Consider the following 21,255-nt stretch of genomic DNA (forward strand, 5'->3'; position numbering starts at 1 on the left):
TCTTTCATTTCCAACTGCTACTTACGCTGGTTTTCTTAAAGTTCCAACTAAAACTCCATCTTTTATAAGAAGCCATTCCCAACAACTAATTCTAGTACCTTCCTTCTATTTCCTATTTATCCTACATATAGCTTGTTTGTAGATAATTGTTTGCTTATTGTTTTCCCCATTTAAATGTAAGCTCCTTGAGGACAGGGATTTATTTTTGATATTCCTTGTGTTTACCACTGTGCCCAACACATGGTCATATAATGCTTAAGAAATATTTATTGACTTATTAATGATAAATTAAGAGATTGTAAAACACAAAAAAAGCAGATAGTGGTTGGTGTGGAAGCTGAAAGCTAAAACAGAGTCAGAATGGGAAAGGGGTAGAAATAATTCTGAGGTGTAGGGTTAAGGAAAGGGGCAGAATTGCTATTTTAAAAAAAAGAGATGACTAGAATTACTTGAGGAAGACAGTTGTATTGTGTAAGAAGGTGGTTCCAAGGAAACATTACTGCAACATTGAACTCTTTGTATCTATTTTGAAGACAGAAAGTTCTCATGTATCCTAAAATTACAGCTCTTTTTTGTGGTAACAAAGAACTAAAATGAAATGTTTCTATTGATTGTGTAATGGCTAAGCAAATTCCATTGAGTGAATATTTTTGCCTTGTCAAATATGAAGAATTGAGAAAAACATGGAAAAACAATGAAGTAATCAGAACCAGGAAAAATAGTAAGTACAATGACTAGAATATAAACAACGTTAAAAGGAAAGTGAATGCTATGGGCAAGCAAACTGAGAATTTAAGTTAATTTAAATAAACCACAAGAAAGAGCCCAGTCAGTTATCTAACCTTCCCAGCAGTAGTGTCAGCTCTGGAAAACAAATAGTAAAGGCTGATAAAAAAAAAAAAGGACTTAAAAATTCTTATGACATTCACTAACACTGAAAAGTGTGAGAAAATTCAAGGCACTTTTTGTTGTAGATGTTCAGGTGAAAGATTACAGATACTGTAAAATATTGTCAATGTTTGTCCACTTTTTTTTCTTTTTATTTCTTAGTCTCTGTGAAGAGAAATATTCAGAAGTGAATTTATAAAAAAAAGAGATCTATAATTTTTGTAAAGGATTAAAGTTCTCAATTATCAAGGTTTCAGTATATTTGGTTTAGAATTTTAAAATCAAAGGTTTAAAATTTTTTTTTAAATCTTTAGGTATTATTGTACAAAGTGATTGAAAAGTAGTGGTTTTACATATATAAAATTTCCTTCTTTCAAGTTTCTGTTTTGGAGATAGAGGCATATTTGGTTTATGTATGTACATAACCTATGAAAGATGGGCCATTAGGGGGTGACTAGGTGGCGCAGTGGATAGAGCACTAGTCCTGGAGTCAGGAGTATCTGAGTTCAAAATCTGGCCTCAGACACTTAATTACCTAGCTGTGTGGTCTTGGGCAAGCCATTTAACCCCATTGCCTTGCAAAAACAAAAACAAAAACAAAGAAAAGATGGGCCAACTATGGATTTTTGATGACTATATATATTTTTTCTTTTTTGTTTTTTTGCAAGGCAATAGGGTTAAGTGACTTGCCCAAGACCACACAGCAAGGTAATTATTAACTGTCTGAGGTCAAATTTGAACTCAGGTCTTCCTGACTCCAGGGGCAATGCTCTATCCACTGCACCACCTAGCTACCTTTATGATTATATATTGATTCTTAAACAACAGACTAAAACAAAAGCAGTTAAGAAGACTGATGAACAGTAGGGTGTCCATTAAATAGTGCTTTGAAGTTTGCAAAGTACTTAATTCATGTTTTCAGATTTGAACTTCACAACCACCCTGTAAATTAGATGGTATTCTTATTACTATTTTGTAAATCATCTAAGCAAAATTTTAACTCAGTTTTTTATGATTCCAAGTTCTGTGCTCTAAAAGGATTGGCATGTTTATCAGCAAAATTGACTAATTCACCAGTAGTCTCCATCAGGTTTGTGCTACTTTAATGCTTCTATGTATCTATTAATCCCTGTGATGTGGGAATTCCCTCCACATATGAAGATCAGAATCTATCTACATACTTGTATCCTTTGGGATTATTTTTGCAGTCTTTCTGTAAATCCTTGGGTTTACACTCCACATGATTTACACTCTCCTTCATATTACATAGACACAAATGAAGTCCACAGGCTACATCAGTTATTGCTGTTCCTCCCCATATGACTAACTCAAAACTTTTTATTATCACATATTTCTTTCATAAAATATTTTACTACTTTTGTTTTCAATTCCTTGTTGATAATATCTATTCATTGACTTTGGGCTACCATGTATCTCTAATATCCTTTGGATAATCCTGAAATTTTTATTATAAAGTAATTGTGGTAGTTCAAAATTTTCAATCATTATAGAAACATAGGAAGAATATTGATATTGAGAAGTTGGATATTCATTTCATGAAAAAAATAGTCATTGAAACACTACAGTTTTCCAAATTAAATCCTGTTCCCTTGTTTACTCCTATCAAATTTTGAGCTCAGTTCATTATCCATATGTTGCATCTATGATATATTTTGGTTAACTGTACTATTTATTATTCATTCAATAGGCTGTCAGATTATAGCAGTCAGTTCGCATTCTAGAGTCACTTGATTTTTTTCTGTGAGAATTAGGTCAAACTTTTTAAAGTATTTTTTAAATTATATGAGATTTCATGTAATTGATATATTATCCTTAAAGGAGCTTAACTAAATCATTCATCCAGAAGGTAACTATCTTGGTCAGTCTGTCAAAAGCATTTATTAAGCAATCACTGTATGCTAGGGATAATGATCATTTATGAAACAGTCTATACATATTCATAAACAGCTCATTCAGTGAAAAACACAATGAATATGGGAGTCAAGAGATGTAATTTGGAATCTTTGACTTGATTCCAGGGTAATCTTCAATGAGTTGTTTTCCTTCTGGAGGTCTTAATTTCCTCACCCATAAAATGATGTGAACTAGTAAATCACTAAGTACCCTTCCAGGTCCAAAACACTATGTCCATAAAATATTAATTTGTATAATCGAAACTAATCAGTGAAATCCCTGTCCTGAGCACATGTGCAAGTCATAACATATAGACTTTCTTCTTTTTTTAAAAAAATCTTATTTAATATTTTATTTTTCCAATTATATGTAAAAGCAATTTTAACATTTTTTTTAAATTTTCAAATCCTCTCTCCCCCTTTCCTTGCCCCTCCCCAAAGAATAGGCTACACACACATATACTCATGAAAAAGACATTTCCATGTAAATCATTCTGTAAAAGAAAAACAGAGACAAAAAAACAAGAAAAATAAAGAAAAATTATCTTTGATCTGCATTCAGATTCTACAACTATTTTCTCTGGAGATGGACACCACCTTTCAACATAAATCATACAGAATTGTCTTGAATCTTTCTGTTGCTGAGAATAGCTAAGTTATTCATAGTAGATTATTATATAATACTACTGTTACTGTGTATAATGTTCTCATACTTATTTCACTTTTCATCAGTTCATGTAAATCTTTCCATGACTTGTTCTGAGCATGCTACTCATCATTTCTTAAAACACAATAGTATTCCATCACAATCATATACAACAACTTGTTCAGTCATTTCCCAATCTATGGACGGCCACTCTGTGTCCAATTCTTTGCCACCATTAAAAGAGATGCTATGAATATTTTTTGTACAAATAGGTCTTTTTTGCTTTCTATTTTTTATCTCTTTGGTTTATAGATCTAGTAGTGGATTGAAACTACTGCTATTGCCACTGATCCAGTCATCCTGATGCTTACTTCTGGTTCGTTGGGGCCTGGGACTATGCCATTCTCTCACCCTGGTACAGCAGATCTTTCCCAATGACCTTCTAAGCTGTCTTGGCCTGGAAAATTCTTTCATTCTATTTTTGGGTTATGCTGCTCTGGAATTTGTTTGGTATTGCTATTTAAAGGTATTTGGAGGAATTTGGGGAAATAACTCAGGCAAATGTATGCCTCAACTTTGACCGTCTTGACTCTGCCTCCCAATATATTTTCAAAGGGCTCTAACATATATCATGTCATTTGCTCCTTCCAATATTCTTGTGAAATAAGTTCTAGGAGAGGGAAGTTGAATTATAAAATATTAAGTATTAAGCAGCCACAGATTCCTATTTCCTCATCTTGCTGAGACCCCTAAGAATTTAAGTGACTGTCAATGTCACCAGGATAGTTACTACCTGGAAGACTGCAATCTGAATCTCTTGACTTCCAGTTCAGTATCCTTTTCAGTTGTGGATATGGGTTCTGTAATGAGTATACTTTTATTAGAATTTCCCTTCTCAGAGTAAGACAAATGGAGTTAACACAATAACCAGCCAATTAGAAGGATTTCTGAGGTTCAGAGCTGCTTGGCACCCAAATGATCCTTTGTGAGAGAACTCTAGTCAAATTTGGAAATGCCTGTGGCTGCCAAAATCCACAAGACCAGTCTTGATGCACTCAAGGGTAACCTTAAGAAGCCATAGACTCATTATCTTGCTCAGGATATACTGCTATCTGAATTATTTGTGTCTACACATGTTCACTCCTTTAAATCCAGTTCCCTACGTGAAAGCTTCTCTAGAAATTAAGTTATCTCAAACATTTTCTATTCCCTTTTGAATAATTAAAGAATTCTTTCTCCACTGCTCCCTTGTATCTTTTCTCCCCTCTTTTCCAAGACAATAAATGCATTTTTAGTTGATATATTGGATTGTTTCATTTCAGTTTCCTTCATGGGCTTGGGGGGCAAGAGGGGATGGAGGAAGGAGATGTCATTAAATGACATAGGACAATGAAATAAATATATGAAGGAAGATAGCACAGTTTTCTGGAAAACGTTCCTATATTTAAAGAGTCAAGAAATATTGTTTTTCCACTCCTGTCTGATACTTAGTAAAGGTATGTCACTTAAACTCAGTTTGTTCATCTGTAAAGTGAAAAGAAGTGCACATGACGCCTGTGTGGTTCCTTCTATCTTTAATTCTGTGACCTGGATAAGTAATTATCTTTTCCTGGGCCTCAGTTTCCTCATCTGCAAAATGATCAGATTGGACTACACCTCTTAAGTTTCAAATGTTCCTTTCAGCTTAAAAAAAAACCACGATCATGTTATCTTTTAATATTTTCACATCCTCTTCCATCTTTCTTTTCCTTCTGGTACGGAATTCTGGGTCCGCCCTCTTTCCTCCTCCCATTTGTGCTCGAGTGAGCAAAAAGTATTCCCTTCCTTCCTCCCTCCTCTTAAGCTTCCAGGGCGGAAGTACGCATGCTCATGCGGCTCGCCCTTCTCTTCCAGGATTTCCGCCCTCTCTTCGAGCCTGGGGCATTTGCGCCTGCGCCTGTTCGTGTGCCCCGGAAGCAGTGTTTTGGCCCTCTGACACGTAGCAACAATACCGCTTGGGGGATCTGCTGCCGACCCCGGGGGGATTTTGAGGCCGCTGGACCTCCTGCCGCACGGGGTGAGTAGCCCCGGGCCCCCCGCTCGGCGGTGTGCCCTCCTCGGCCACCCTGAACCCGCCGCTGCCTCGGCTGACGCGTTGGGTGGAGCCGCGCAGGGGAGCCGGCTCTGGCTTCTTGGAGCCGCGCCCCCCGGCCCGGCCGGCCCGGCCCGACTCTCCGTTTCCCTGGAACCAGACTGAACTTCCCTGCTCGCTGTGTCTGTGACGTGCCTGGGGAGTGGGGTAGGGTCCCCGGGGAGTCCCAAGCGCGCCCACCCCGCCGCGACTCCTCCTGGGGCGCCCCTTCCCGCCCCCCCACCCCCAGAGCCCCCAGAGCTGCTCCGCTCAGGCGCCCCAGACCCCCCCCCCCCCGGCACTTTCTCAGATTCTCTGGTTCTTTTCCCAAAGGCACTGAAACACGATGATGACTTGTTTCCTCCCAGCCTGCCACGAAGCAGGACTTGCAGCCCATCCAGAGTTGGCATAATCCACACCACTTTCCCTTCTGTTGCAGATTATCCGCAATGTCAGGGTTCGACAGCTTTAACACGGATTTCTATCAGACCAGTTACAGCATCGATGACCAGACACAGCAGACTTATGATTATGCTGGAGGGGGAACACATAGCAAGTAACTTTATGACTTTTTGCGTTTTCTTTGCTCTTGTATATGTTGCAATTTGCTTATCCATAATTGAACTTTGAGTCTGAAAGCCTAGAGAACTGGGTTCATATCATGTTTCTTAGAGCTGCTTCTGGTCAAGGAAATCACTCAGAAACCCTGGAATCCTGAGATTTATGAAGTATCAAATGCAAATAGTAAAACTTGTATTACCGAACTCGAAGTATTTTTCAAACTTTAAAGGGTGAGATCAGTGTGAATGATTATTCATTTTCATGTTAAAGAGTGTACTGTGTGTGAATTATTATTCATTTTCATGTTGAAGGGTGTACTGTGCATCCCTGCTTATTCAGACACTTGAATTTTTACAATCTCTAAAATATTGCAGAGGATATTATCAAATGTGAAGTAGTCAGGGAAAGAAAGATTAATTATTTTCCCTAAAATTTATGCTCTCTCTTATTTACATTTTGCAATTAAATTATATTACATTTTACAGTAAATTTTACATTTATTTTTTTCAGAAGTGGCAAGACATAAGTTAGAATAGACTATTCACTAAACCCCAAAATACAAGTGGTAGAAACTTCTAAACTCTAGAAAATGGAATAGTACTAACCAGTCATTTGTGGTGGAATGTTTTTAAAAGAATCTACTCAGGTTTTATTTATTATTTTTAATCTGTTCATTTGCAGACTTTTCAGATTATATTAGGAATTAGAAGAATACCATTGTTTAATGGAGTATGAACTTCCAGTTATTGCAATAGCATAATATTTGGTATTCCTTTTTTTTAATTATTCTTCGTTCTCCCTCTCCCTTCCTTCCCCCTCAAAATGTCTTGATAAAATGTCCATTTTATGAAGTACATATTATGATTATCTCAAGGCTATTGTCCCCTGAACTGAGAGAAATGAAATATCTACACTAATCTACAAATTTGATGGAAAAAATTATTAGGTGAAATAAGTTCTCTTGCCAAATTATTCTATAATTTGATTCCAATTAAGCCACCTTATTAGAAATTATTCCCTGATGCTGTTTCCTCTCCTACAATCCTTAATTGTACTGCTTTGTTTAATGTTATCCTAGAACAGCCTTTTGAAGCTGTTCTATTTGTCTTTCACCTCATAATGTTGCAGTTGCTTTAATGTCCTGTTGTCTTTTTTTTCATTCGGTTCCAATTCAGCAACTATAATAATAATAGATTGTGTTTTAAAATATTTCCTAATTTATGAAGTACTTTCCTTAATAAACCAAGTTAAATATTAGAAATGATATCCCTGTTTTATAGATAAAGAAACAGGTTCAAAGAGGTTGTGAATGACAGTCATCTATCTATTGGCCTTCTATATGATGATCTTTTTGGTTTTTAAGCATGGTTTGAGATAATGTTGGTAAAAAAGTTTTAGTTTTGATAGCTTCAGGTTTTTAAAGTTGTTACACAATTTGATTGTGCCACTGCTTTCATTTACCTGAATTAGGTATGCAACCCCTTATGAGATTTCAGCATCCTTCTCTACCATCTCAGAAGACATACCAACTTTCTAAATTAAGTTTGCTGATTGTAATAAAGTTTAGTGGTAGATTTTTAAATCTATATGCCAGTGAAAATCTTTAGTTCTGACTTTGTTGGCACAAATAGCATATTTCTTCAGGTACCTTTTATACTTTCTATCAGTAGAGAGTACAATACTTTTACACCCTGCAAAGCACTTTTTAAATTTTGCCTAATTTTATCTTTGTATAGTTCAGAATCATAGTACTTTGGGGTGGGAGTGGAAGGGAATGTAGATTCAAGCCTTTTTCATGCTGACTTAAGGGAATTAAAGATGTCCCACTAACCAAGTCCCTCATTAAGTCCTTGAAATAAATGTATAAATTCTAGGAGTAAAGAGAGCTTTAAGGTCCACTGTGTAACAAACCACTTAAAACATTCTGGGTTGAAGTTTCTTAATCTATTCTAAAGGAGTTGGATGAGATTAGATTAGATATTCTCTGGAGGCTCTTCAGGATCCCACATTTTGAAATATCTGGCTTTTAAAAAGATTATATTTTATTCAAGACTTCTTACTGTATAATGTCTAGATTAGTGATATGTACATTTTAAAAAAAATGTGGGATTCACTGTCCTTTATTCTCAGATGAGATTTTGTGTATGAAAGTGCTTTCAGAAGAGAATGTGTTAGCAACATAAACAGAGGATTTGCACAAAGAATAATTTAATTTGAATGTTCTGGTTTGATTTTAACTTAATGGAATTCTTAAGATTTGGACATTTGGAAAGCAATGGGATAGAATAAAATTAGATTAGACTTAATAAATTTCTAAATAGTAGAAAAATAATTATTATATATATACATATATATGGAATATTGTCTTTTCTAATTTTTTTTAACAGCTTAGCTTCAGTTTTATTTTATAAGCACCACTTTAAAAAAAAGGTATTTAGAAGTTTATATCTGGTTGTCTTTTTGTTCCCACATAATGGCCTTGGGAAATTCTTATATTAGTGTATGCTTTTATATCACTTAATTACAAATATAATTTTTTTTTATTTCATGTAATCCATAACCAGGATTTCTCTAATTTAAAAGATTTCTATATTCCCAAATTGCTTACTTGCAATTTACTCTTTTCTTTTTCTTAGTCTCTCTTCTCTCTTTCTCTTTCTCCCTCTCTCCTTCCCTCTTCCTCCCCTCCCTTTTCCTTCTCCCTCTCTCTTTCCTCACTTGTTTTATTTTTAAACAACCATGGAGAGAGACTAAACCTCACACAGTTGCTAAATTTGAGTCTTTAAAAACAGCAACAAAAATAGAATGAAAATTTACCTACATTTCAAAGCAAAACACTAAAAATTCAATTGGATCATTGAAAACAGGACTCCAGGGGTCATTGGATGGGTCCTTCAGCAAACTATGAAAAGACTGTATAGGAGCTAGAGCAGTGTTTTCTCTCTCCTTTTACTTTTAATAATCATTTTTATCATCATGGTGTCAGAGAAAAGGAGAGCTCATCAGTCCAGGTAAGGTGAGGGCTATCAGTGATAGGTAGATGACTGTTTAACTAATTTAAGACTTTAGCAGCCATAATAAGAGTTTAAGCTTCATTTATTGATTCGTATTAGGGAAGAAAGAAAGCATTTTGGAATAATGTCATTTCTTTTTCTATACAGACAGTATGGTGGCTATGACTACTCTCAGCAAGGCAGATTTGTTCCTCCAGACATGATGCAACCTCAGCAGCCTTATACTGGACAGATTTACCAGCCAACACAGGCATATACTCCATCTATACCACAGTCATTCTATGGAAACAACTTTGAGGATGAGCCACCTTTATTAGAAGGTACAAGAGTATTTTCCAGAAAAGATGTTTTAGTTCAATTAATATATTTTAAAAATAATTTAGATATTTCTTTTTAAAATAAATACTGTCAGTGGGTAACCTATTTTTAACATCCTGCATTGAAATAAAAGATCTTTAAATAGGTCATCAGTTCACACATGTTAAAGATAAACTTAACATCATAAGAAGTAGGTTTTTTTATGGTCATACTTGGTTTACATATGACAGTACTTAATGTAATTGATGAAATTCTAGTTGTGCAAGAAATAAAGAGGGAAAATGTTAAGTTTATTATTAATTATTATTAATGATACTGTTCTGTCTGAAAACACTGTGGCAGGCTTTTGGTTGTATGTCACACCACCTTACAAAGTAGTGGTTTTGAAAAAACTTAACACATCAATTCCAGAATGTTATAAATTCTTTATAGGTATTCCTTAAAATGTGGTATGGCAAGTACATAGAAAATCTATAGACTCCATCCATAGAGGCTCTGTTCCCCCACCATAAGAAAAGTTTTGTGTTATAAATACAGAATACTCAAAATAAATATTTAAAGTTTAGGAAACCCACCATTATTAGATAAATATTTTCGAGTTCAGTAATCCATTATGAAACAGTTTTATTAGCCTGGAAAATTTTTATAGGGTTTTGATTAAACTGGAGTTTTCCTCCTAATTTAAAGTGATGGTGAAATGTAGAGTTAACAGGCGAATTCCCTATAACTTTTTTTTATATTTTTGCTTTCATTAGAATTAGGAATCAATTTTGATCACATCTGGCAGAAAACACTAACAGTGTTGCACCCATTAAAAGTAGCAGATGGAAGCATCATGAATGAAACCGATTTGGCAGGACCAATGGTTTTCTGTCTAGCTTTTGGAGCCACATTGTTACTGGTAAGTCTTTAGGTATAGAATTTCCTCTAAATTACACCAGTCTTTTCACATAAGGAAGCAAAATATCCCTGGGAAGTTTTCATCAAAAACCTGTTTTCCTGATTTTTACTATTTCTCATATCATGAATAGTGTTGAACTTTTTGGATCTCCCATTATACAATTCATTCTTCCCAAGGATACAAATTTGCCATTTTCCTAATATAATTACATGATTTTGAAATCTCTTAATATATTATTGTAATTAATATAACTATTAATAATAAAAACAATACAATTAATATTCTTCAAAAGTAAAAACTGGTTATTAGGAAAAATGTTAATGGTTGAAATATTTGGCAACCTTGTGCATTTCCTATTGTTTTCTCACAAAATGACAGTTGAACAATTGATTTTTTTTCAACTATTTCTTTGATAAGAATGGTAGTTTTTTAAATTACTAGTTTTGCTATTGTTCTTAAGTTTTTGTTTCATTTTCAGTTAGTTTTCTCATTTTGTCACTTAATTAAAACTTGTTTACATAAAACTACAATTTTAAAAGTTTTGTTGTCTAAAGGCTTTTGAAGGGCTAACAAGCTTGCTTTCGTATTATTGATTTCAAAATATTTATAAATCAGTTCAATAAATCCATTGAAAATATTCTTTTTTCATTATATTTTCTTTATGGAAGGTATTTTAACTTTATAAGTTTTTGAAATGTTCCTTATTGGAATAATAATAATATGTGCATAGAAAAAGAACACTTATGGTATGAGAAAAGCACTATATTAGGTGTGAAAACCTCTAGGTTGAAATTCATATACTATTGCTTTAATAATCTTGGTTAAGTTGCTTAGTGCTCTGAGCCTGTTTCCTCACTCTAAGGTGGAAGTGGTATTTCTGTCTCAAGCATGACTTAAGAGTTAAATGAAATAAATTTAGAGGGACTTAGGAAAAGTAAAGCAGAATACATTTTTTCCTCTATCTGGACTTTCCATTAAGGAAAATCTTACCAGTGCAGATTTATAACTCTTCTACTAATAGACTAGTAATAAATTTTCTAGTAAGTAAGCTAGTAAAGTAACTAAACAATCTTCAATTTCATATATCAGAAGCAAGGCATGAGCACAAATTTTTCAGATTTGTAGGCTACATACTCTATCCATTACTTTAAAATGTGTCTCATGATGCAAATTATTTTGATCAGTTTTATGGGGAGGGTGAACTATTAATTAGCAATTCAATTTTTTCAGAGCATATGCACCATGAACCAATTTTCTAAATATGGATAAAAATTAAATATGAATTTTTTAAACTGTTATATTTTTTGGCCATCAAAGTTTGAATTAACCAAGAAATTCTAATGTAGAGAACTTTTAGAAAATTTAATCATTTTGTGAATTAGTTCGGGAAGCTGGAAATGTTGCCTAATTAAAAAAAAAATTTCGTTCACCCAAAAGTAAGCTGGTTGTGATTTGACTTTGTTATCACAAATATTTTCAGTACTTTGCTGCTCTTTCCTTTGTGTAGAATTGATGTTTTATTATTGAAAGGGTCAATAATAATATGAATATATATTATATGTAACATATACAAAAATTTATTTTAAATATAATATTTTATATATAAATATGAAGCAAACAATTGAGATTTTCTTCTTGGAAATACTATTTTTGTAGTATATAGTCTTATAATAATGTTAATAGCTACTTCCACATTAAAATAAATTGTTTTTATTCCTTGTTATTTAAATACTTTACAAGTGTATTAAGAAAACATTTGTCATTCTGAGTCACTCCCTTCTTGTTTCTGGGATGTATTCAGATCATAAAATCAACATAATTCTCTAATAATTTTTGCCATTGTTTTATTTGCTAAATATAGGATTGTCTTAAAATATGTAATCTGAAAAATTGGAATAAAATTATTTGAGTCAGCTTTTAATATTTTCCATTTTTAATAATTGATCCTCTATTATCAGAGGGAGCTATTTTAACCTTTAGGATTATGGTGGTGGTGGCTAGGATAAACCTGCCTATTTCCCTCCCCTTTTTAAAAAATTGTAAAAAGAATAAAATCACTCTCCATATTTTCATGTAAAGTATTGTTTAAGGAATATAATACTCCATAAACATCTGATTCTTGTTTTATAGTATGAATTTTTTTTCTTATTCACAGGCTGGTAAAATTCAGTTTGGATACGTATATGGGATCAGTGCAATTGGATGTCTAGGAATGTTTTGTCTGTTAAACTTAATGAGTATGACAGGTGTCTCATTTGGTTGTGTCGCTAGTGTACTTGGATATTGCCTTCTTCCAATGATCTTACTTTCCAGCTTTGCAGTTATATTTTCTTTGCAGTAAGTATTAAATATTTAAATCTTTTTGTTCCACATAGTAGTAAACTACTACCTATTCTTTTCCCTTTTAGGGATATAAATAATATATAGTTGTCACTGAAAATTGACTTTAAAAATATGTAATAGTGCTTTTCTTTGTACCCTAAAATAAAATTTGTCAGTATTGTACTTATAGTATTGATTATTCTGTTTCGTCTTATTGCCATCAGCATAAAAAAAAAATACCCTATTTTTGCTGTCAGTTTTATTTTGTTAGCATGTTAAAATTATGGCAGTTTTATAATAGGGTTCTAAATTACTTTGATCTCGTGGGCCTGAACCAACTCACAGAAATTAAAAACTGTGATACATTAAAGCCTACTTTAAAATTTGGAAACAAAATACGTGTATTTATCTAATTTTTTTATCTAGGGTTTTGTAGTATTTCAGGCTTCCACTAATATTCTATGATCTTAGATATAGCCATAAAAAGCAGTCAGATGCTTAGTATCAAATACATAGATAGATAACTGATTATTTTCATTATAATTCATGGTTTTAACTACCATCTTTAAAGAAAGTAACCTCTTGGGGCAGCTAATTGGTGCAGTGAGTAGAGCACCGGCCCTGGAGTCATGAGAACCTAAGTTTAAATCTGATCTCAGACTCATAATAATTACCTAGCTGTTTGAACTTGGACAAGTCACTTAAACCCATTACCTTGCAAAAAAGGCAAAAACTAAATAAAAAAATATAGTAACTTCCTAAGGAGAACCATTTGTTACTGTATGTCAAACTGAAGGGATAAGGGTTTTATAATTTCTCTTTTCACCTCTGAGTTTTTGGTTGACTTTACCAATTATATTCTAGGAACTCAAAGAGAAAGGAAAAATTACCCCTTTCCTGTTTGAGAGATTGACTTATATAATTTCTGATGTCTTTTCTAACTCTGAATGCTATGAAGCTTCAGATATATGTTGTATTTCAAATTGAAGACCCATAAGAGATCTTAGCATAACATTCCAACTGTTCGCTAGACAAGATTTCAGATACACTACTCAGGTTTCAAGTTCAAAAGGGAGATAATGTTTGCCCCAAACGAGCTCTCATTCATAAATGTAAATGGAAGTTCTTTTGTGTGTATGTATACACACGTCCACATATATACACATATATATTATATGCAATGTATATGAATTACATATTAAAAAGCCTATTGACGGGAAAAGGTAAATTGTAATAACTGAAGAAATTGAGAAAGGCTTCTTAAAGGAGAAGGTACCAGAATTGAGCCTTAATTTTGCCAGATTTTCCTGGGGACAGGCATAAGGAGATTATTCTAGTTATGGACACAGGAGATAGAATGTAGAAGTCTACAACTTGTAGACTCATTTGACAGAAGCATAAAGTGCTGATTAGAGAGGAAGTAATGTATAAATGGTCTGGAAAAATAAGCTTGAGACAGATTGTGAAGGTCTAGAATTTGTATTTATCCCATTTTGTATTTTAACCACTCAATCTTGTGAGGAAAAGGAGTAATAGGGTCAGTGCTATACTTTAACATTAGTCTCAATTTGGCATCTGTGTGAAAGATATGTAGGAAAAAAAAACATTTGAAGGAAGGTATTAAAAGGTTATTGTCTAGGAAAAAATTGCTAAAGACCTGGACAGGATAGTTTGGGTGTAAATAGGGAGATAGAGAAAAAAATAGATCATTGAGGTAGAATTGACAACTGTATATCAGAAGTGAGATTGAAGAGTTGGGGGTGAATGATGAATGCAGTGCATGGAAGAAAAGTGGCACCCTAGACAAAAATAGAGAAGTCAGGAGGAACAGTGCATTTAGAGAGAAAAAGAATGAACTTTACTTTGTACACATTAAAATTTAATATGTTGAGTTTAGGTTGCTTTGGGCATCTAAGTGGAGATGTCTGGTAGTCACTTGAAGATGCAAGATTTATGCTTTAAAGATATAAATCAGGTTTGGAAATATAGGTTTGGAGAATCATCTGTATAGAGATGATATTGGGAACTAAAGAGATCACTAAGAGAGTAGAGAAAGATATAGACTCCTTGCCTGTGTATTGTGTAGAACTTGGCATTTTGAACTTGCAGCAGTGGAAATAGAGCTATGGTAGAGATGAAGAAACCCAGGAATAATAGACTAATAAAATGTAATTTAGTTAGGAATGAATATGAAGTCATAAACTTGTGAAGGTAATTCTTTGAGGGAAATTTATGATGGAGAAATTATGTGAAAAATATTGTGGATTTTTTTGGAGGGGATGAGATTAATATACTACAACTTCAGTATGAATAAACAATGTAATCAGGGAGTTTATTGAGATTTTAGTTGACATCAAAAAGATTCACTCTTGTCTGTAATGAGAGGATGAATAGTTTCAATATCCTCTGCTCTAATTATATCATGTCTAGAGTACTGTATTCAGCTTTGGTTCGATTCTTCATGAAGAATATTGATAAAGCAGAGAAAATTCAGAAGAATTCAACAAGGATGGTGAAGGGACTAGGGACCAGACTTCACAAGACTCATTTGAAGGAACTGGTGGTGTTTAGGCTTACAAAGAGAAGACTTTTTAAAAAAAATAAGCCTTCTTAATGTACAGAAAAGAGATTCTATTTGTTTTGCATTCTGTTAATAATTGCTATTAGAGGGGCGGCTAGGTGGCGTAATGGATAAAGCACCTACCCTGGAATCAGGAGTACCTGGGTTCAAATCCAGTCTCAAACACTTAATAATTACCTAGCTGTGTGGTCTTGGGCAAACCACTTAACCCCATTTGCCTTGCAAAAAAAAAAACAACCTTAAAAAAAATAATTGCTATCGGCCACATTTTTAATAATTTTACAAATGTTTGATGTCTAAGCATTACTACTTTAAATGTTACTTTTAGAAATAGTTGACACACAGTTTTTATACTTTTTAGAACTTATGAGAATAAACTTACCTCATTTTTTTTTTTGTTGTCACAGGGGAATGTTGGGAGTTCTTCTTACTGCTGGGATTATTGGATGGTGCAGTTTCTCTGCTTCCAAAATTTTCATTTCTGCCTTAGCCATGGAAGGACAGCAACTTCTAGTAGCATATCCTTGTGCTCTATTATATGGAGTCTTTGCCCTTATTTCCATTTTTTGAACTAAACATCTTGAGTATTGGACATGAATGGGCCAAATACTATAAATATATAAGGGACATTGAGCTCTGAAATTGGACCAGCAACAGCACCACACCTACATCACTATCATGCAGAGTTAACTCTAGACCTTTGGAACAATGGGAATAAACATGTATCTAGTTCATTTTTATAGAAATTTTGAATACTTGGATTTACATGCCATGTGTCTAGCTTTGAGTTTGTGTTTGTGCTTATACAAATAAGATGTAATGTTTTTTTTTCCTGTTCCTACAGCTTTTAGAAAAACAACTTTGTTTCTTGCATATTATTATTATGATGTTTTTGATAGATTTTTATCAAACAGGGGTGAAAGAAACCATATTTAATGGTCTTTCTAGAAACCAAACCATGTAACACATTAGCAAAAATACTTGAATGCTAAATCTGTTGTAAAAATTGTTTCCCAAGGTATAGATGGAAATCTTAGTACACTGAAAACCAAATGCACTTGAGGCAAACATGTGATTCCTTATGTAAAGTGTTGTGAGTTTGCATTTCAAAAGTTAATCCTTTAAATTATCTTATGTAAAAGAACTTGCTAAAAATGCAAAGGAGTACAAATGACTCAGTCTACTTCTGATAGACTTGAAATGTGAATAAATGTTTAGATATTAGCATTAGTAGAAATAAAGCCACTAGGACTGGCTAGTCAAAACTAATGCTCATATTAACTATTGACACTAGGTTCATAGTACTTCCCAGAAAAAAAAATCACTAATCTTTTTGAGAAGGATTCTTAAACTATAGCAGTTGTCAGTATTGCAGATATCAATGTAAAGTACATTTGATGCTTATTGATTAAATTTTCCTGAAGTAATTTCCCTGTTGTTGAGTTGGCTTTTTCTTAATCATTTTCTGTCTCCATCTGTATCAGTGCTGGTTTTGAAGTCTGTTTCCTGGTCACAGTAAACGTTAAGGATAGTTTTAACTGATACAATCTCAAAAGGAAAAGATTAAAAATTATTAGTATAGCTTTTATTATATTACTTTTTCTTGCTTTACTCAAAACTCTATTTGTCCCATTCTGAGTGGTGGTTTGTTGTCTAGCCACACTGCACATGGAAACAGTACCTTTATATATATTGATCATTAAGGATTCCTATGGAAATCATCACTGGTTCCAGACAATATATAACCATCAGGGCAAGTGATGAATGTCAAGAGAGGGAGAGAACTTTTTAAGCACACTCATTGAAAAGACTATGCAAGGGGCAGCTAGGTGGTGTAGTGGATAAAGCACCGGCCCTGGAGTCAGGAGTACCTGGGTTCAAATCCAGTCTCAGACACTTAATAATTACCTAGCTGTGTAGCCTTGGGCAAGCCACTTCACCCCAATTGCCTTGCAAACACCTAAAAAAGAAAAGACTATGCAGTATCAGTTATTTTAAAATGTTTAATATGTTAATATAATGCTGTATATTTTAAGATCATATTTTTAAAGCCAAAAGATGACAAATTCAACATGTATTTTAAGAAGTATTTTTAGTTTAGGATTTTTTGTCTTTTCATAAAAATTGATAGTATTTGGAAAATCAGTATTTGTACAGTCAGTATTTATACAGTTTTTAAAAATAGCTTGTCAATTTTTGTTTTTATTGCATGCTGTCAGTATGATTTTTATTATCTTTTCATTTTTCAGTAGCAAGACTTTAAAACTTCTGAAGTAGAAAATTTTAATGAGCTGCTAGATATATTACACTTTTTACAAAGAACAGGGTGAACAACTAACTGTACTTGGGAATTCCATTCTTCCCCTGCTGTATCTAGGCTAAACAACTGATCCTTTTTCTATGTTCCCTAAATAGTTGAATTGTGGTGAGTGGTTCTCATTTTCTTACATTATAAAACACAAAGTGACATAAATAAAAAGGATTCAAAATCATATATAGAACTCTAAGCATTGAACAAATTGCAAACCGATTCCTTAATATCTATCTGAAGTTCTTTTACCTTTGACTTTTCTTATGTGTGTGTGTGTATATGCATGTGCATTTGTGTATATGTATACATATTCATATATATGCATATATGGTTGAAGTCACCATCAGTTTAACTAGTCTTAAACTTCACTTCATAAAGATTTCATCATATTTCTTTATATGCTTTATATTAAAATTTTTAAATGAACTTTTTGTCCCATAAACTTTTACTTTTTCTGATTTTGATGGGGAGGAGTGAGAGGTAGGTTTACGTTTTTGTGATTTCATTTGTCTGAAATCTTAGTTTCCTTCACTTTTGCAAGTCAACAATGTATCTATAACAAAGCTGTAAAGCAGGGTGTCCAAACTTTTAGCTTTTCTGGGCGGCATTTTCCTAATAATTCTTCAAGTGCCTCATACAGAGTTCAATACTCAGTCATGAATGCAATGCAACTCACACCAAAGAGCACATCAACAAATGCTAAGCAGGTCTCCCTTGGCAGGTTGGATACACCTGCTTTAGAGAATGTTGACTCAGTAACTGAGATGGTAAAAACTTGTTCAGTCACACAACTAGTATATGTTAGAGGCAGGGCTTGAATCCAAGACTTCCAAACTCAAGGACAGTACTCCATGTTGCCTTTCATTTTCCAATGATAATGGTTTTTCAAAAACAAATGGGGACATAGCCATGTTATGTTCATCTCATGCATAGCCATCTTTAATAATTTGGCTGCTCTTCATGCCCCTTGTCTAGACATGAAATATGAAACTATATAGGTATACAAAGCTATAGGTCTAGAATATATTTTTAAAAATTATTTCTCTGGATCTCTGACACTGAGCTACTTAAAATAAACATAAAAGAAAATATTGGAATACAATTTAAGAGCATCTATATAATTTCCTCATAACAAGTGGAAGATTTGTAATTTTGGATATGAAAGGAAAAAGTCTATATACAAAAGATATATTCAAATTCTAGTTCTCCTTCCTGAACATGGGAACGTAATCAAAGCACTCAAACCTTATGGGCATTAATTTCCTTATTTATAAAATAGAAGAATTGGACTAGATGACATTTTGCTTTCAATCCATGAACCCAACATCCTATGTAGCCTGCCACTAATTCAAATTAATATAAGAAATGAATACCATCCCAGGAAACCTGCTGTCTCAACAGATTTAATGAAATGACTGACTGAATTTTTTTGTTTTTTTCTAGGTTTTTGAAAAACAAATGGGGTTAAGTAGCTTGCCCAAGGTCACATAGCTAGGTATTTATTAAGTGTCTGAATCCAGATTTAAACTCAGGTACTCCTGACTCCAGGGTCAGTGCTCTATCTACTGCACCACCTAGCTGCCCCTGACTGACTGAATTTTGAAAGTTTTTGCTGGTAGAAATAAAATTGCCTTTTTTTCCTTTTGTTTTATTTTTTTGGTTTTCATGAAGCATGCAAATGAAGGACCAAGATATGGAGTCTCTTATCAAAAACTGCATCTGGAACAAATTTGACCCTTTAAAAGCTTTTTTGCTCTAAGGGTTCCCCAAGTTAAATTTGGCCTTGTAAACTAGCACTAATTGACCTTGTGAATTTAACATTAAACTCCAGCCACTAGTGACTATATGATTAACTCTCTCCCATTCTCATTTTTAAAAATTTCAGCTTCTTTTGGAAAAAAATGTCTTTTTTTATCAATGTCTTTATTTTTAACCAAAAAAATATTAAGCAAACAAAGTCATAAAGAGCAAGAAAAGATTTATGTTTAAAGCTACTTTTACAAGAAAAAAGTATAATTAAATCCCATTATTTTTTTTAAAAAAATTATTATGGTAGTTTTAACCAATCATTTTTTGTATGGTTTATATATTTTTTGAGGTTTATAATTTTTCTCCCCCCCTTCCCATCTCTTCCCCTTCCCTCTCCCCCTCCTGAAAGCAATCTGATATAGGTTCTACATTCATAACCATGCTTAAACATAGATCAATATTGTAAGTCCCATTACTTTTAAAAGTACCCTGTTTGGTGATAGCTTCCTTTTGAGCTATCTTCTGTATATTTAAAAATGTTTCCAAAAAATCTTGGGACAGGAACAATCAAATCCATACAATGACCATTTTCAAAAATACGTCTTCATGTTGAGTTAATCATCTATCAGGAGGTAAGTTACCTACTTCATAATTTCCTTGAGACATGGTTGCTGTTTTGATCACATTTCTTTAATTTTTCAAAATTGTCTTTTACTATCCTTTTTTTTACAATGTTGTCATATTATTTGCCCCTGCATCAGTTCATATTTCCCAGAACACAGTGAAATTGTCTTTTTTTGTTTCTTATGGTACAAGAATATTCCTTATCATTCAAAAATCCATTTTAGTCATTCTCCAACTTAAATTCCACTTCTTTTCCTTTTAGTCCACCCCTTTACTCAATCTGGAATTTAGTTTTGCTTATAACTGTTTTTTTATTATCTTCCCTTATCTTACCTCCCCATTAAGACCCATTTCCCTGTTGAGACTTTTATTTCTACAAAAAATTTGTGTGAATGTTCAGGTTAAAGTTCATGTGATCTCTGCTACCAGTCTTTCTTTCATGTTTATATTTCCTTGCTTCAATTGGGGAAAATGATAAATTGTACCCTCTTTATCTTTTCCACATTAGTATGTTCCTTATCTCCTTCCTTTTCTTTACCTTCTAAAAACCTTCAGAGTATAACCACTCCACCCCAATTTTTTTTCCTTACTTCTATTATTGCCTTTTTTTTAGGCTTTTGCCAGGCAGTGGGGTTAAGTGATTGAACTCAGGATCTCCTGACTCCAGGGCTGGTGCTCTATTCACTGCACCACCTAACTGATCTGTTAGGAATCCTTGAGGACCATAGTTGTGAAATGACAAAAGTAATGGTTAAAGACCCTCTTGGCCTCATGTTTTGCAAAAATACTGGCTTGGTTTCTCAGGATGCCAGCATGACCTAATCCCCTTTGCTTTTCCATAAGATCAGCATGACCCAGCTTCTTTGTATCTCCTGACATTGATCAAAAATTGCATTATAGGGGCTGAGCCAAGATAGCGACAAGAAGGGATCCAGTCTTAGGAGCTCTCTGATAAAATTCATCAGCTAAGGACTCTAACTAAACTTTTGAGAGACAGAACCCACAAAGGGACCCAGTGAGGCAGTTCTCCTACTCAAGGTAACCTGGAAAAGAGCAGAAAGGCTCTGCTCCCCCTGGTCGGAGGGGCGGCCTGCCGGAGGGGTGGCCCGCCAGAGCCAAAGAACTTCAGCCTCCCGGAGGCAGCCCCAGGGCGCTGGGAGTCTCAGCTCACAGCAGCGGGGGAGTCTCCTGAGCTGCACCCCGAGGAGCACCGGGCACAAAGTGGGGGAATAGCGGGAACCTCTGCCAGAGAGAGCACTTGGAGCCCAGCCCTCGGGGCACACAGGGAGCACCTTGGTCTTTCCCCAGCCCTGATCC

At 34.0% G+C, this 21,255-nt stretch overlaps 1 protein-coding gene across 2 annotated transcripts; it reads left to right on the top strand.

Annotated features, from left to right (window-relative positions):
- Nucleotides 1–5,376: 5,376 nt before the first annotated feature.
- On the top strand, nucleotides 5,377–15,988 carry YIPF5 (Yip1 domain family member 5). Of its 2 annotated transcripts, XM_074212702.1 has the most exons (6): nucleotides 5,377–5,503; nucleotides 5,997–6,113; nucleotides 9,280–9,452; nucleotides 10,206–10,351; nucleotides 12,507–12,688; nucleotides 15,662–15,988. In XM_074212702.1, exons 2-6 carry the CDS (start codon nucleotides 6,007–6,009, stop codon nucleotides 15,822–15,824), a joined length of 771 nt encoding a protein of 256 aa, XP_074068803.1. In that variant the 5' UTR covers nucleotides 5,377–5,503; nucleotides 5,997–6,006; the 3' UTR covers nucleotides 15,825–15,988. The 2 variants fall into 2 exon arrangements, with proteins under 2 accessions (XP_074068803.1, XP_074068804.1); XM_074212703.1 differs by lacking the exon at nucleotides 5,377–5,503 and having other exon boundaries at nucleotides 6,021–6,113; nucleotides 9,284–9,452.
- Nucleotides 15,989–21,255: the final 5,267 nt, after the last annotated feature.

Source organism: Macrotis lagotis, chromosome 1, assembly GCF_037893015.1.
Source record: "Macrotis lagotis isolate mMagLag1 chromosome 1, bilby.v1.9.chrom.fasta, whole genome shotgun sequence".
Lineage (NCBI taxonomy): Eukaryota > Metazoa > Chordata > Mammalia > Peramelemorphia > Peramelidae > Macrotis > Macrotis lagotis.